Here is a 16,738-nt window from a genome sequence, read left to right on the forward strand (position 1 = left end):
TACCCTCACATCCATTCCTCTAGTTTAACCTCTAAACAGTAAGAGTCATTTTTGGCTACATTTTACAGATAAAGAAACAGGCTCAGAGTCTAGGTGACTCCATAAGGCCACGCAACTAATAAGAGGCAAAAGTTTTGACTTTTGAGTCCAGAAGAATGCCATATCCTGTGCTTGTTCTACTAGGCCACAAGCATCTCAAAGGTGCTAGGGTATGCCACAGCAAACTAGCTAAAAGAGGACGACATGGCTGAAACCACTGCCTTGATCTGATTGGCAATGAATTCTAGCATTGTGATTGACTTTTGAGAAGCATACAACAAATTTCAGAACTTAGTACTAGTCTCAAAGGAGACATTGGGATTCAGAAAGAGTGGCTAGGAGGAATTTACTGTTCTGTAGCTTTATTCTTGGAAAGTTTTTCTCTCAGACTGATGGAAGACAAGGAAATCTCATCAACTGAAGGAAATGACTTACAAGGAAGTTTTATTCACACATGGGGGAGGATCAGATCCCATTGTAGTTCTGGATACTATTTAGCCGTGTGCAGTGAACACTAGGGGTGTGTATGTGGCAAGAGGGGGCAACGTCCACGGATAACATACTTTCTTCAGTTTGCTTTTCGTCTAAGCCAGCCCATCTGTAAACTCTTAACAGAGACCAACAAAGCTGCACCCTTGGGATTAGAAGAGGGATTATCAAGTTAGGTGGGCAATTCTGGGAGAAACAGGGAGGCCACAGGTGGCAAAACTCTAAATAGAATGTGAACTGAAATTATTTGGACAAACCAGATTATTTAGGGACTTGGGCATGGGTTATAGCCCTGTGTCTTGGGTGCTCAGAAAATAACCCAGGGTAAGATCTGAACACAAGTCCAACACTGTATCACCAGTCCTTGGAGTTGGAACAGTTCCTCTCCCCTGAGTCAGATATAGCTGATGAAGAAAACAATGACCGTTTTTTTTTTTTTTTATTCATGTTCTTGCCCAGCTCATTGGACACCCTGTGTTTGCACAGTCCAACTGCTCAGATGTATTGGGAAATACAATCGTGTAGCATGCAGTTCACCGGCTTCATGGTGGGGGTGCTCCAGCTGGGATGGAATGCTGCTGAGGGGAGTAAATGAAGAGGAGTCAAAGGAGTTGTTAGCTCACAGGTTAGTGAGCAGCCAGTCTAGCAGTTGTTTCCTAGCCATGTTTCCCACGGCTTCATCCAGTTGTCGTTCCTTGGCAAACCTCATGACCTCTTGAAGAAGATCTCCTACACTGTACCCCTTCTCTGCTGCCTTAGCTGAAACTTCAGGAAGCTGTGGAGAGAGTAGAGATAGCTTGAGTCACATGATGCTTTCAGAGAAGGGGCCCAGATGGATAAAGTGAACTATCCCTCACCCACCTTCCCTTCCATGATTCTAGGATTAGAGTAAAGCCTGCCACAGATCCAGGACTGGAGGCTGCTGACACGGCTCTCCTTTTTCCTTGACCCTCCTCTAATGACATAGATCAAAATGCCAAAGGTACTTTCTTTTTGAGCTTCAAAAAACAAACTCTGGAATCAATTGTGTTCACTAAATACTTCTCACCAGGTGCTGGATCCTTCAGTTAGTCTGTGCTGATTCCTAGGTCAAGGTTAGGGGTTGCCATTCTCCCACTTCCCTAAAAAAGTATGAGACTGGAAGTAGGCAGGATTGCCTATTTTATTTCTCTGGAATCCATCTAATGTAGGAAATGCAGCTATGGGGTATGTGTGTGTGTGTGTATGTGTGTGAGAGAGAAAGAGAACTTACATGTGTATGAATGCTGGCCTCTGTGGGACTGGGGAGCAGGGCCAAGACTAGGGGGAGGCAAATGAAGTGCCCAGGGCAAAGAACTTAAGCAGGCAAGTACTCTCAAGGCACTTGCAGGAACGGTGAGTTTGAGAAGGAGCTCCCTTTTTCTTTTTGTCTCTCTCTAGTCCTTTAAGGGCCATCAAACTCAAAACTTGACTTAAAAATTGCTCCCTGATGTTTTACCAAATTGTTGAAAGGATCACTGATAAAAGGAGCTAATCTTACGCTCCTCCTTTTGGCGGAAATGCACTGGCCTTGAAGTGTCCAGAACTATTAACTAACTGGGGTTAGTTAATAGTTCACCACTTTTGTGCCTTTTTATGAGGTGAGAGTAATTAATGAGGCACGTGGTAAAGAATAGACTTGAAAAAAAATTGGACTGCTCTTGGGCTCTAAGTACAATGCTGCCTCACTGCCCTTGCCCATTCTAACCCTCTTTCTTCTTCTGTCTTGTTGCATTGCTTACCTTCTCCAGTTGTCCATCATCATCTCCCATGAAGTAGAGCATGGGCACGTTAAATTGGGAGGCTGCAATCCACTGCAGGACAGCCTGGAGCTGCTTCTGCAAGTTACTTGTTGAGCACTGATTATTGACGATGACTTCAGGCCCAGGAGAGTCTTGGTAGTTCTGTGACATTGCACCACTTTGACTACATCTGGAGCCACCGGCCTGGTTGTTCGCCGAGGCTGCTTGTTCTTCCAACTCAGCAAGGGCTGCCCCGTTGTTGCTATACTTAGCCATGATAAGGCACAGCTTCATCACAGATTCTACCAGTTGATCTATAAACTGCCGGTTCACTTGCTTCATCCCACCGATAAAGTTAAGTTCTTGATTCTCGTGGCATTGTTCTTCCCCTCTGTTAGACCCCTTGAACATGGAAGCTGCTTTGCTTGTCCTGGGCTCAGAATGCTTGTTCTCACCTTCGGATAGATCATCACAGTTGAAGGGGCTCTCACTAAGCAGTTTCTGAATCAGTGTTAGAACGATGTTTGACATACCCAGCTTCTGGGAGTCTGCCTGTTGATTCTCCTTTAGAGAGGTAGATGGTCCAGGAGCTCCAAGAGATTCTAGGTGTTTCATTAAAAGAGCCTTGGCATTTTGGCCACTTCCACACTTTTCGTATTGGGCACTCTGAGCTGTATAGCTTGTGGTAGAACCAGGACAGTCTTCTTCAAATGGATCTTTGCCCTTGGCCTGCTGGGTCAGATGGTACTGGATCAGCCTAAGGGCAGAGACAATCAAGTCCTTTGCCAGTGAATCTGTGGAAGGGCTGAATTTTTCTCTTTTTTCCTCCTTATTGGCACATGCTTTGCCAGCCATCTTGCCTTCATTCCCTTGCTTTTGGTTCCACATGGTCAGGCTCTCCTTGAGGATGTGTTCACTGACTTTCTCAGCACTGGTCAATGACTTGCACTGCTCTGGTTTCATTTTACCTTTGTCCCTCCCCTTCACCTCAGCTTTCTTGGCTGAGAATTCAAGACTTTGGTTCTTTCCCTTGGGGTCATAGGACCCAGCTTTCAAGGATGCATACGACAGACTCTGAGATTTAATCTCCTTCTTCTCGCCAAGAAGGGCACTGACCAGGCGCTTCAGCATGGCCTCCATGATATCTGCAGCATTTTGCTTCCCGTGGTTGAACAGATTTCTCTTGACAGCTGTGACAAAGTCTGAGTCAGTCATCAGGACCCCAGTGATATTATGCAGGTTCTTCATGCAGGAATCAATCAAATCGGACACAATTTCCTTGGTGTGTTTTAACAACACCCTCTTCAGTACCACACAGGCTGGAATTGGCTTCCCAGAGCTATGCACTTTCAAGGTCTTCAAGACAGAGACCATCATGTCAGATGCTACCTGATTTGCATAAACCATGAGGCCTTTGCTGATTGAATCTGCAAATTCTTTGCTATCTTTTTGGCACATCTGTTTGTCTCCACTCTTGTTCTTGTTGGATAATTCACCATAAAGAAAGGTTTTCCGGCCAGCTTCTCTGCGCTCCTCCCCAGTGCCCCGCATTTCTGCAGAGGTCACTTCCACAGCATCACGGGCCATTTCAGAAGCGATCTTGCTCATAGCGCTGCGGGGGCTATTTTTCCCTTTGTCCCCAGAAGGTGGATAGATTGAATGATGAAAGCATTTGCTTCCGCTTTCCAACTTCTCCTTGATTTCCTTACGGGCCATCTGGATTACCAGAGAAGATAGTCGGTTGACATAGAAGGAAAGGTCATCCATAGAACATTCGCCATCAGGAGAGATAACTGCCCCCTGAGTGTTAGGAGATTTGGCTGAGGGAGTGGAAGGACTCTGGTTATTGTTGGTGTTTTTGGCTGCTGTCATTTCTAGATGTAGGCTTTGAGGTCCGTTGGTCACATAATCCAGGTTCAGTTGATCAGCATAGACTCTGTAGCAGTTCCCAGAGGGTAATTTGTGATGTTCCCCCTCTGTTTCTCCTACTTTATGTTTACAGCTAGAGGCCGAGGGGCTCAGTGCATGTTGGAAACCCAAGGCATACTTCTGGAGATCATTGAGAAGCCAACTGAAGACACATACGGGATCGGAGGGAGTTTGTTTGAAAAGGCACACAGATCCCTCCATCTAGAAAAAGAAGAACACCTATCCATAAGAGTTTGGATAGGCTACTTCTTTCCCTTATTTTATTTAGAAGATATCTCTTCTAAATCGCACAGACTAGGGATTTGGCCTTTAGAATTTTCATGGGAACATAACATACAATTATATCCACTAATACACTTTCAAGAACAAGTGGCAGCAACAAAAGCTCAGAGTATATACATTTGTACACTTAACTATACACAAGTGTTATCAATATGTTTGTCAATTTTATCTGAGGATTTGTGCTTATTTCAATATATGTCAAAAATGTGTCAATGAGTCTGTCATGTGTGTATATGCACATCAGTATAGCAATTCATGAGTGTGAACATCTCAATAGTTGTGAGAATGTGTCAGTCTGTATTGTTAGTGTGTGAAAATGTACCTGTGTGTATGTGTGTGCATATGTGTATGTCAATGCACATGTGTGACTGACTACGTGTAAGCATGTATAATAATGTGTTGACATCAATACCTATTGTATATGTTTACTGTATAGGCCAACATGCATGTTAGCGTGTATATTTTATACATGTGTGAATGTAAAAATATGAGTGTGTATGTCAGTGTGTCTCTGAGTATGTAAATGAACAAGTGTCGATTTGAGTGATCTGCATATATGTTTATGATACAAATCCAATAGCATATATCATGCAGCTATCAATGCATTTATATGTTAAAGCATAAATTCACATATTAACATATATTCTCATTAATATATTAATGTATAATGAATATATAATGTATAATATATTTATAAGTGTACATGTTAAAATATGACCAGGTATAAATAGGTGATTGTATAATGACTGTGTATGTCAATAAATGGGGTATTAATTTATGTTATATTTATATGCTAGGTCAATGCTTGAGAATGTGTGTCAGTGTTGCACACACACTGGCATTTGAGTATATGTGTGAATACATGAGGGGATGTCATTGCATTTATCTCAATGTGTGTATCAATGTATACAAACATGAGTTAGTGAATATCTGTCACTTTAAGTTTGTACTTGTGTATATCAACGTGAGGTATATTTATAAATGTGTATGCCTATACCTGAGTCTGTATGGTCATTATGTTTTGATCAAGGCTCGCGTGTGTTAACACGTATGAGATTATGTTTATGCATGGTGTGTCACATGTGGGCATGTCAATGCACCTGACTCTGTATAACTGTATACCTTTTTATATGCGTGTAAGTCATTATTTATGAATAGGTCAATATATATAAGTTTGTTATATCAATGCTTGTATGTGTTTGTCAGTGTCACATGTAGCCAGGCATGTGTGTGTCATTGCTTGTATAAATCATTTTTTGTTAATGTATATAAATGTATATATCAATGTGTGTGTCACTTTGTGTAAATTTAGATGGGCATATATATGTATATGCTTGTGACTGTGTATGCCCATGTCTGGATATGTGTGTTTGTGTTGTACACATCTTCCACTCAGCGCTAAGTACTGTTGCCCTCTTTGCCCCTTCCATTCCTTCATCTCCTCTCTTTTCACTGAATTCCTGGAAATGTGAGGTGATGATAAGGTCAACTTTTTGCAAATGGGCTTAAGTTACAATCAAGGAGATCTACATTGTGTGTAGGAAATATGGGCTGCTCTTTTAAAAATAAACACCAGGTATAATTTATCCCTTTCTTAAGACTCCAAAATGGAGTTGGCTACCCCCAACTGAACCCAAAACTCTTCGCAGAATATTTTGTAACTGGTTTTTCCTTCCTTAGGGGCAACTCTCATCACTCCAAAGGTGTCTGGGGCCATAAATGACGTTTCTGGTTATAACATGAGCCTAGGGACACAGAACAAGTAATATTTGACTCCTTTGTGCTAAAGCTGAATATACTATTCTAATACCAGCCACTCTAGGCTTGTAAGACTGTGAGGGTGACTTGTCATGTGCTCTAAGGCCCACCCCAGACAAGGAGCCTGACAGATATAATGCAGGATATTTACACAAAAACGAAAGGATTCTGTATGTGACGGTGGTGCGCAAGTCTAATTGCTTCTAACTTTATGCTACCCAACAGCCTGGGTAATCTCTTAGACGACAGGGTGGGGACCAGGCAACTACAGTTCTTGGTCATTGTGGATTGTCTCTGCTCCATATCCTTGTTCTTCATTGTCGGACGCTGGGCAATGTGGGGCACACAAGTCCATTACAAACCAGCAAAGAACATTGCAAAGGATCTAGCTTATAAGCCCGTATCTTTGTTAGGATAAGAATAACAAGATTCTGTTTGGAGTAGGTACCTGAAATCAAGAAAGGGCATTCTGAGCGTCTGTGATTAGTGCCACTGTTAGATACCTGGGCATTGAACTTACCATGACTCTGAACTCAGGCTTGTGTTCTCTAGAATGTCATAGTATTCAAATTTATGGACCTGTTTGACAGTAGTTCTCTTACCATCTCTGTACCAGAGTCCTCAGACTCAGCATTGAGCTCTGGGAATTGGAAAGGGTGGACTCAGAGGCTAAGTATACCTTAGACTGGTCTTGCTTTTCAGTATCCTTGATCACAATAATCTCTTTTTCTTCCAGATTCTCCAGGTTTAAGTCACCTTCTGCACTGGAACCACCAGCATCCTATGGAATTAAGGGGCAAGATTATTATGAACAGTTGCTTTTTGAGACATCCCCAAGCTGCCCCCCTGGGCTACCACTTCGAAGCATAAGTGTCATGTCTCTTATTATCCTTTTCTTTCTGAAGGAGAGGTAGGCTTGTAATGCTAGCTAGTCTCTGAAGAATGAGATGAAGTTCCCTCCATAAATTAGTACTCCCTTCACCCCTGGGAGGTATTCACAAAGCTGTCAGTCTCAGGAACCATATCCATTAATCATCAACCTTTTGAACAGGGTTTTTTTTTTTTTTTTCACTTTTCTGATGTGCTATCTTCCATTCTTTCAGCCCTACCAGCAACTTAAGTGGAGTTTAAAATGAAATTTCAAGAGTGACAGTAAATTCTGAACCAGGGATCTTGGGCACATGAGAATGATGGCTTTCCACCTGAGTCCCTTCCATCTTTTCACCCTCTGCCACAACCTTTCCCTTTCCTCATGCTGTCACTGAATTCTCAGCAGTTTCCCACCCATTCCAACTCTGAGGGGAGCAGAGAATACCCACCTTGGAAACTTTATCTTCCACAGTCAGGGTGGACACATCGACAAAGCATATCTGCATCAAATTAGGAGGGTGAATTTAGAAAAACTTTAGAGATAAGGCCATAATTCCTCTTTCTGGGACATGATAATAGCACCTACCTTACAGAGTTCTTGTGAGGATTGATTGAGATAGTGCATGCAAAGCTTTAGCAGAGTGTCTATACATAGTAAGTAATCAATAAACATTAATATTATGATTATTATTAGGCAGACAATCTTAGCACTACTATGTTTCCTAAATGAGGATACCTACCTGTTAGAGAGAGGCCCAAAATACAATATCCACACTTATTGAGAAAACCGACACAAACTTAAAAGTGAAACATATTAGAACTTAATTCTCCTGGCTCCCAGTTTAGAGCATTTTCAACTACATTAGTATTCCCCAAATGTGGTATTTTTACTATTGATGCTGTAGAAGATTTTAGGTGGTACATGGATAAACATTTCTGTGTTTAATAGGTGCATTTTTTGTTGTTTATTAGGAAAAATACATACTAGAACATCAAACCTGTGACATTATGGATAATATTGCTTAGGGTGATGGCAATTTTTAAATGTAAGTCAATTTTAAAAACATCGCAGAAATACATATTGAGTAAATAATAGCAGGAGTGGTACATGGTAGTTTTTGAGTGGTGGGACTGTGGGCATGTTTGTTTTTCTGATTTTTTTTTCTAAGTTTAAATGCTGAGGATACATTTTAACTTTCTAACAAAAATAACAATAAATTTTGTTTAAAAGAAAAAAAAAATGTGAAGTACTATGCAAATCACTGGAAGTTTGGGAAACAGAGCATGAAGTATTTTGCCCTCCTAAGGGAGTCCCACCTTAGTGTAACTTACTAGTACCTAAGCAACATTATTATGACTTCAGAGGTGTTAGTAATAGGGGCTGGTAACTGGGCAACTACCACACCCCCCTCCCCTCGGGCTCCACCCTAGCCTTCCTTCCCCAGCTCCTTTACCTCACTCCTCATCCTGCCCCTTCCTTGATTTGTCCCTGTGTGATGTATAAACACACTGTTCCCCCACAGACCTTATTGAGCTTGGTTTCTTGGAGAAGTCACAGTATCACCCTCCACTAGGCTCCGGGATATGTATACCCGTACCCCAATCCTTTCCGCTCCTCAGTAGGTTATTTTGTATCTTACCACTTTCCGGTCCTGATCTTGCTGTCCTGTCGGGCTGTAGAGATCTACCTTGCACACGCCCCGGCGGCTGTGTAACCAGTCAATATCATCAGACATCTGGAAAGAGAAAGAAAAGAAATCTGAAAGGCTTATATATGGTTTTTAGAAACTGGCTCAGTTTAGATAAGAATCTCTGGAGGGTTTCCTGAAACCCATCATCTTTGTGTTTTATGTAGGTTTAGGCTAGGAACTCGTGGGGTGAGCAGTGGCGGAAGGACACTCTGAAGTGTTTGAACTTGATGATCGGGATCATTATATTTTAGCACAATATATTCTCCTTTAATTTAGACTGCCCACACCTAGCATTTGGAACCATGGGAGTATCATATTAACTTGGGAGCACGCCAGTCAGGAAAAATGGCAGGCTGGGAAGCAAATTTAAGAGGACATCCAGAGACTGTGGGGATTAGATTTAGTGATTTACTTCTACCCAACTGCACTAACTAAATCTCACCTGTCTCCACGTTTCTTTACGCACTCTTGGAAATCAAGTTCGGCTCATCCTCTTTAATTGAATTTTAGCTAACCCCAGTTTAACCAGAATCTTTCTCATTACATTAAAGAAAGTGAAATTAGGTAAATAGCCGATAATAGGTAATTATCACGTAGGGCTATTGGAAAAGACTAAGGTCAATACCAGTAGAGTGAATACATAGTCCTTTTTATTAAAACAACATATAAGATTCCGACATATAGAAAAAGTCTCTGAATGTTGAGAAAACTCAATCTAACAACCATTAATATCACCAAGAGACAAATGTCTGAGAGGAGACCAGATCCTGATCCCATAGGACCAAATTTAATTTTTAAAAGAAAAAATAATCTCTGCCGACTTCCTTCAACCCCCCTGCCACCTCCCACTACCGCCTGGAACTAAAAGTAAAGAGAAAATGGCAGAAGCCACTGACTATTTTTTGCTATGTAAGACCTCGGATCTATGTTCAGGAAGACACAGTTAAGAGTTCAGTAGAATTATTTTGGTATTTGGGGCTTGAATTTGATTTCTTTTTAAAATTTAGTAAGAGAAACCTTTTTTGCCAAGTATTAGAGGGCTGTTGAATTCCTTTCCCCCAACTTCCTTCAAAATCTAGACCCCTTTAATCTCTAGCTTCCTCCCTCCCCCCTTCCTCCTCTCTTTCCCTCCCTCCCTCCTTCCTTCCCTCCCTCTCTCCTTTCCTCTTTCTCCCTCTCTCTCTTCCTCTCTTCCTCCTTCGCTCTCTTTCCCCCACTCTCTCCTCCCTCCCTCCCTCAGTCTCCCTTCTCTCTCCTCCCTCCCTCTCTTTCTCCCTTCCTCCCACTCTCATTCCTCCATTCTCCCTCCCTCTCTCTCCCTCTCTCTTTCCATGTCTCTCTCTCTCTCTCAACATTTTTATAACAGCTATCCTCTGATGGCTATTCTTTCACATGATAATACTACATCCCTACCCTTTACCATTCCCTCAAGATCTTTTTGGGCTCTCCCTTCAAAAATCTCTACAAATCCCTGAAAAAGATTTAGGAAAAGGCTTCCCACACCCTCAGAAGAGGTTTTTTTTCCCCCCAAGAGCTAGAGATCACTAGCCTAGAAAAAAAAGAGGGAGGCATAGAGGTCCCTCATGTGATTTGGATATAGTCTCAGTCCAAATCCAAAAGAACTGTGAAAAAAATAAAATTTATGAACTTATTACCTTGATAATGAAGTTGTTTTAGACTTTTGGCTGAAAACGTGTCACCCAGAAGGGAGATGTGCCCCTTTAGATGGAACTGGGCTGTGCCAAGTTCTTGGGCACCTGCAGCTGGCTGCCACCCCTGTCAGCTGTTGGACAAGACTGAGGGGCCAGGATTTTCCCTGCTGCTTTTGACCCTGGGGTGTGTCAACACAGTTTGTTGGGTCACAATGACTGAAACTGTAGCAACCTCAGCAAAGGTGTGGCAGGCTGGCTAACTCAGTAGCCCTTCAGATCAAAAGCACATCAGGTTGTCTGCTGTATGACAAACTTTTTCTGTTCTCTCTAGGAGGTTACACATATTTCTTTTGCATTATGTTCAGTTTTCAACCCTTTGAGACCTCCTTTCTCTTTCCTCTTCTTAGACTTCCAGAACCATCTAATCATATTAGTTACTCGTTTAGTGGAGGTCTGTAATTTTCATATACAGAATTACCACCAGCCTTTGTGAATGAAACAGTATTAATTTTCACATCTTAGCTTATTTCTCTTTGGATTTCCCCACTAGAGATTCAGAATTTTGTGGCAAGAGATCTTTGGGTTTATGTAGAAACAGAGAAATGTTAATCAAAGTCCTTTCTGGGCATCCTGAATAAAAGTATGAAAATAGAAAGTTGGAGGCTGCCTTAGTAGCTTCTGTGGTTTCGCCTCACCCTCAAGACACCCTCTTAGCCGGTCAAAAAGAAATCAGAAGATGCCCCTACCTTTGTAGTACCAGAATAGGCTATTTTGTAGGACCGTGGAATAATTTTTTTCTTGTCAATTTGGATGCTGTGATGACCCTTCCAGTCTGACCCAAGATGTTACTTCTTTCCTCAACCCTCCATACTTTCCTAAAGCCTTGACCAACAGCTGGTACCAGAACTTCTATTTCATGACATCGCTGTTCCTATACACAACAGTGACAGCACAAAGTTGGAGGCTCTATCTTAGGATTCTGGGTGTCTAACTGGTCCAGCAAGCTCTAGCCTTCATCATGAGACATAATTAGCCCCCCAAAAAAGCCAATCCACTTGGGACGGCGTCAGCCTTTCATAGACTCCTCAAGCCGTGAAAGAACTTGAGTCCCACTTATTCTTTTCCATTATGGCCAGTGCTGGCTTGCTGGCTACAGTATTCTTTAGAGGATTATGCATTACACTTTGAGATGCCCTCAGTTTAGCCCCAGTTTGAAACATTAGCCCACAATCAGATGGTTCTCCCTGTGCCCAAGTCTCATCTCATTTTCCCGTTGTCCTTTCTCCACGTGCCTCCACTTTAACCTCCTGCATGTGAATAAATGCATTTGAATTAAAAATCAGTTGAGATGACCACCTAAATAATAAAATTTCATATTCTTGGTTCTACCTCCATTCTTCTTTTCCTTGCTGCCCCTGAGATTGCTTGTCTTAACCCTTGCTGTACAATTTTGATCTTGTTTGTTCATGGAATCAAAGAGAAACAGAGCTGGACATTTGTTAAAAGGTGGCAAGACAGATTTTATTCAGACGACTACAGTAGGAGAGAGAGACTTCAGATGAATAGAGCTCAACTCCACTGAAACAAAAGGCAGGAGGCTTTATAAATGTGGAGGTGTGCTAAAGGAAAAGTACTGAGGGAAAGTGTGGGGAGGTTGATCAATGTGATCAGGGCATCTGTATTTGCTAACTGGTACTTATCAAAGTTAGGCTCCTACCTTTGTATAGAGACTTGGAGACAAGGGCCCTGTCTTTCTTGATGATTACATTTCAAAGGGATGGGTCCCAGGTCCTTGTGACAGACATTCCTGGGTTATAGAAGATACATCTCAAAGGGACAGACAAAGGATTTACAATCACAATCACACTTTACAATCTAAAGTAAATGCTCTAAGAAAAGGGAGGTCGGGGGGGCTCTAGTCAGGTTTTGGCTAAGACAACACTGTCAAATTCTTTTGACAGTGTTGAACTTTCTCAGGCAGACATTTTAAGGAGGCTAGGGTCATCATCCTAGACATGGCCTTGAGCTGATAGAAACTATGCTAGTATTTGTTCAAGTCTCTTAAGATAGGGAGACAATAGAATTGTTTGTGCTGAAAGTTGCAGTTCTTATAGGCCAAGGTTGACGCCTAGTTGAGAAGAGGTCTCAGAGGAGCCTGACTATATAAAATTATCATGTTGTATACTTTAAATATATATAATTTTTACTAAAAAATAAATTTTGTTCAAGGAGGGAGTCTTTGTCGGTGGTGATGAACTAAAATCCAGAGTACAGAACCTGTTTTTTCTATACCACCCTTTTATCAAGGGGAACTTTGGATGATTAAAGAAAAAGGTAGAGCTCCTGTGTCTGGCTCATGTCTGTGGAATAAGAAGCAAAGCAAAAGATTGTTTATGTATTCTTCAAGCACAAGAATGTATATCCCTGAGATAAAAAATAATCAAAAAAACAAAAAAGCGTCTATGTTCTCCCAGCCCGGAAGGTAACAACCATGATCTGGGCCTGGAAAATGTCTTACCAAATCCCCTAAATGACAAAGAGAGAACTATTACAGATGATTAGAGCCCTGTCCCATGGCACCCCAATCCTGTCATCCTGGAGGCTAACCAGGAGCAAACAAGAGCAGCATTTGGGTGGGAAACAAATTGACAAAAATGTAAGGAGGCTCAGTCATGGGTAATAGTATATCCACTGCCTCTTCTTTCTCTTTAGAGGCTGAGGCTCTGAAACTGGCCTCTACCGACTAGAGGTGGGGATAGATGGGGGAGAAGGGAAGTTCAAAGAGTCAAAAGAAGAAATATGGTACGTCAGTGTGTGAATATGTGTGAAGTAGTACACACTTAGGTTGGCCTTTAAGAGCCAAATATAGAGATGTTACACACAGAAGCTTTGGTCATCATTTTTTTTTCTAACCATCATCATCCATTTTCTAACCTTGTTTATCCTACACAAACATCTTCTCTTCCACACAAACTTGTGAATAATTGTACAAATCAACACTTTAAATATGCTTTCAGTTTGCATTTGGTTTGAAAAGTCAGTTAAGATAATAAAAATGGGACCTCTGTTTGTAATGCAATTACGAATAATGGCAAAATGAAATTTAAATGAACTGAACTATCAGCCTTCATAAAATTACTGTCTGCCTGTTAGTCCCAATAAGGACCTTCCAGCCTCTGATTTAGCCTACCTAATTCAGTTTATGTGATGACTACGACCATTTACAAAATGGGCAGTGATGCCAGCGATTATCGGACATTATTTATCATGGACCAATACAAACGGGAACTCCATTTCTTTTTCTCCTGAATTGTTTTCCAGCCATAAGAATGCACAACGTCATTTAGAGCAGCTTCATGCAACCATGCTAAAGTGAAAAATTAGATAGTTATTCTGAACGTCTCGGCAATGGTGCTGCATAATTACTTCTGTCAAGTATTTATGTTATGTCTGTATGTACATATCTGTCTGTCCTTTCCTATGAGTGATTGAAGCAGTGGAGGGAGAAAATAAAAGACTTTTGAAAGTTATAAGCATTCTCTTTTTTTTATTTCAAAGGGCAGCTGTTAGAGGAAAGCGGACTCTTAGATATGTTGGGGTTTCCTTTTAGGCAGGGGATTAAGTAGGCAGCTAAGGTCTGTTCTATTGCCTTGTTGTAGAAAATGACTTACAGCTGTTTTTGAGGAGTGGGCTTGGCTTGGCAGTGGCCATTTCTGCTTAGGCTCCTCCCTCTTATAATTGTCAAATTTCCCTCCTCCAATTTCCTATAACATTTGCTTACTGTCTGTATAATTCATCTGACATTTACTAGATCTGGTCCTATAGAGTTAATTAATTTTTCGTATTCCTGGATCACTACAATGAAAGCCTGGAGGGCAGGTTCTCTGTGTCTTTCTCATTGTATCTGCCACGATGCTGGGCACACAGCTGGGCTCAAGAAACAAATAATGGCTTTGGAATTTCAGGCAGGAAATATCAGAAGCCAGAGTCATGGACTCTGTAATAATGACAAAAAACTTGGTTACCTATTTAAGTGGGCAGCCTTCTTCTCAGAGCAATAATTGTCACACTTTAGTGTGCCTCAGAATCACCCAGAGGGCTTGTTAAAACAGATAGTTGGGCCCCATCCCAGAGTCTCTAATTCTGCGGGTCTGGAGTGGCGCCTGAAAATTTGCCAGGTACTGTGTTTTACATGTATTATCTCATTAAATTATCACACAGCCTTATGAAATGGGTACTATTTTAATGCCGATTTTATTAATGTGTAGCTGGAGCGCAGAGGCCATTTGGCCGGTGGTTATGACGAGATCCGGCGCTAGCCACTTCCATCATCTTGCGGGGTGGGGTGTGTGTGTGTGTGTGTGTGTGTGTGTGTGTGCCGTGATTAGGACGCCTTTTCTTTCTTCTAGCGTACGAAGATGCAGGAGATAAATTCCCTGAGAAAAAGAAAAGTATAAAGGGTACCTATTCTGATCTTTTGGCCCCATCTGGTGGTTTCAAGTCTGATTGAACAAAGTGTGGAGCCGTTAACTCCCCCTGCTGGTGAGAATGGTGGGGTCGGTCCGGCCGCCTCTGAGATCGTCTTTCTTAAGCGGTTTTTTCTGAGGCGGTTTTTTTTGAGGCGGTTTTTTCTGAGGCGGTTTTTGTGGAGGCGGTTATTCTGAGGCGGTTACTCTGAGACGGTTAGTACCCTCTCCCTCTGCTCCTCACCTGTGTTTTGTTTTGTTTTGTTTCCGTTTCCGACTGGTGGAGAGCTCTTTCCCAATGCGTAGCTTTTGTTCCAGTCTATCTATGGCTTGTTAAAGGTACAACATGTTTTTCTAGACATTAAGAGAGCCTTTTGCCTTACATATACAAATATATAAATATATCCAGTGTCAGAGCTGGAGATGTGGCTGAGGGAACTTGTTAATCAGAATTTTTTTTTTTCCTGTCAAACCAACAAACTTGTCTCCAACATCTGACAAAAAGTACATAAATATAGTATTAATTGGTGACCAAGTTTTTATCCTTCCCTCCAGATAGTATCTTTATCAGTGAATTAATGTTTCAAAGAAGGACCATGGAGGAGAGGAAGGGGATCTGGAAGCTTGAAGCCTTTCAGATTTCCTCCTAGCACTTGTAGGCATCCTCCCCCCAACACACACCCTTAAGGATCCCCTTGGTTTTAGGGACATTAAAATGTGAAGACTGGCCTAGTCTTCAGCTTTGTCCTGTAGTTGCCCCATGGGGATGCCAGGCTTAGACCTCTGTGCCTGTTGCTCTCAAATCGAGATGGTAAATGAGGGTAGTGAGTTCATGGGGCCGCTAGAAGGTCGCAGCTGCTTGGAAAATGTGTTTCCACACAGTACAAGATCACCCCATACAAAATACTGTTTTGCCAAGGCATTCCTCAAATTAAAAGGGAAATTGATGATTCCTCCCTGTTAGGATCACTCCTATTCTAAAAGTGGCATTTTTGTGTATGTTATATTTATTGATACATTTCCTTAATAGGCCCATCATAAAGATGTGTGTAGGTTCAAGGAAAGCAGTGCCTGTCCAACTCTCTGTATAGAACCTAACAGTGACTCGTGTACTTACACACCCAATAATTACACTTGGTGGTGTTGGAGTGATTATGACAATAGTCATTGTGTTGACAATAATAGCGTGTTAACAACACATGTCCTCTGATATCCTTAGCAGTTTTATATTCACCTTGCTTTGGCAGTTATCACATTCTGTCTTGTGTTGTAACTTCATAATGAGCTTTGTCTTTCCAAATACAGAAATGCTTGAGGAAAATCACTGTGTTTTACTCATTTTCATTTACCCTGCAAGGCATGGCATTAGGCTCATATATATTAGTAAGTGCTTAAGGATATTTACATACTTGAAAATTAATGTGTACACCTGAAACTAATATGATGTTATATGTCAATTGTATCTCAGTAAAAAAAAAAGAAAGAAAGAAAATTAGTGGTAATGGTTGTTCAAGACTTGCTATGCCCAGAACCATTAGAAGTGCTTGGCCATGGCAAGAACATTGGACCACCTTGGTCCAAACTGCCTGGCTTATTGCAATAATTTCCTAACTGGTTCCACTGAGTCTTTTCTTGCCTTCTTCAACAGATTTTTCTTTTAAAGAACCAATATATTTTATTAGCCATTGTTATTTTTTTATAACAGCTTTATTGAAATACAATTCAAATACCATATAATTCACCCATTAAAGTGTACAATTCAATGATTTAGTATATTCACAGAGTTGTGCAACCATCACCAT

At 41.4% G+C, this 16,738-nt stretch overlaps 1 protein-coding gene across 1 annotated transcript; it reads right to left on the bottom strand.

Moving 5' to 3' along the window:
* Positions 1-1,147: 1,147 nt before the first annotated feature.
* AKAP4 (A-kinase anchoring protein 4) lies at positions 1,148-8,863 on the bottom strand. The gene is made up of 5 exons (XM_058535217.1): positions 8,768-8,863; positions 7,577-7,627; positions 6,937-7,038; positions 2,289-4,418; positions 1,148-1,303 (listed from the first exon to the last, which is right to left on the bottom strand). Exons 1-5 carry the CDS (start codon positions 8,861-8,863, stop codon positions 1,148-1,150), a joined length of 2,535 nt encoding a protein of 844 aa, XP_058391200.1.
* Positions 8,864-16,738: the final 7,875 nt, after the last annotated feature.

This window comes from Diceros bicornis, chromosome X (assembly GCF_020826845.1).
Source record: "Diceros bicornis minor isolate mBicDic1 chromosome X, mDicBic1.mat.cur, whole genome shotgun sequence".
NCBI classification, from domain to species: Eukaryota; Metazoa; Chordata; class Mammalia; order Perissodactyla; family Rhinocerotidae; genus Diceros; species Diceros bicornis.

Coding starts and splice junctions, on each gene's coding strand:
- AKAP4 (XM_058535217.1), bottom strand. CDS start 8,863: ATGTCTGATGATATTGACTGGTTACACAGCCGCCGGGGCGTGTGCAAG. Junction 7,039..7,576: donor TGGAAGATAAAGTTTCCAAG/GTGGGTATTCTC, acceptor TTAATTCCATAG/GATGCTGGTGGTTCCAGTGC. Junction 4,419..6,936: donor AAAAGCAAGACCAGTCTAAG/GTATACTTAGCC, acceptor TTCTTTTTCTAG/ATGGAGGGATCTGTGTGCCT.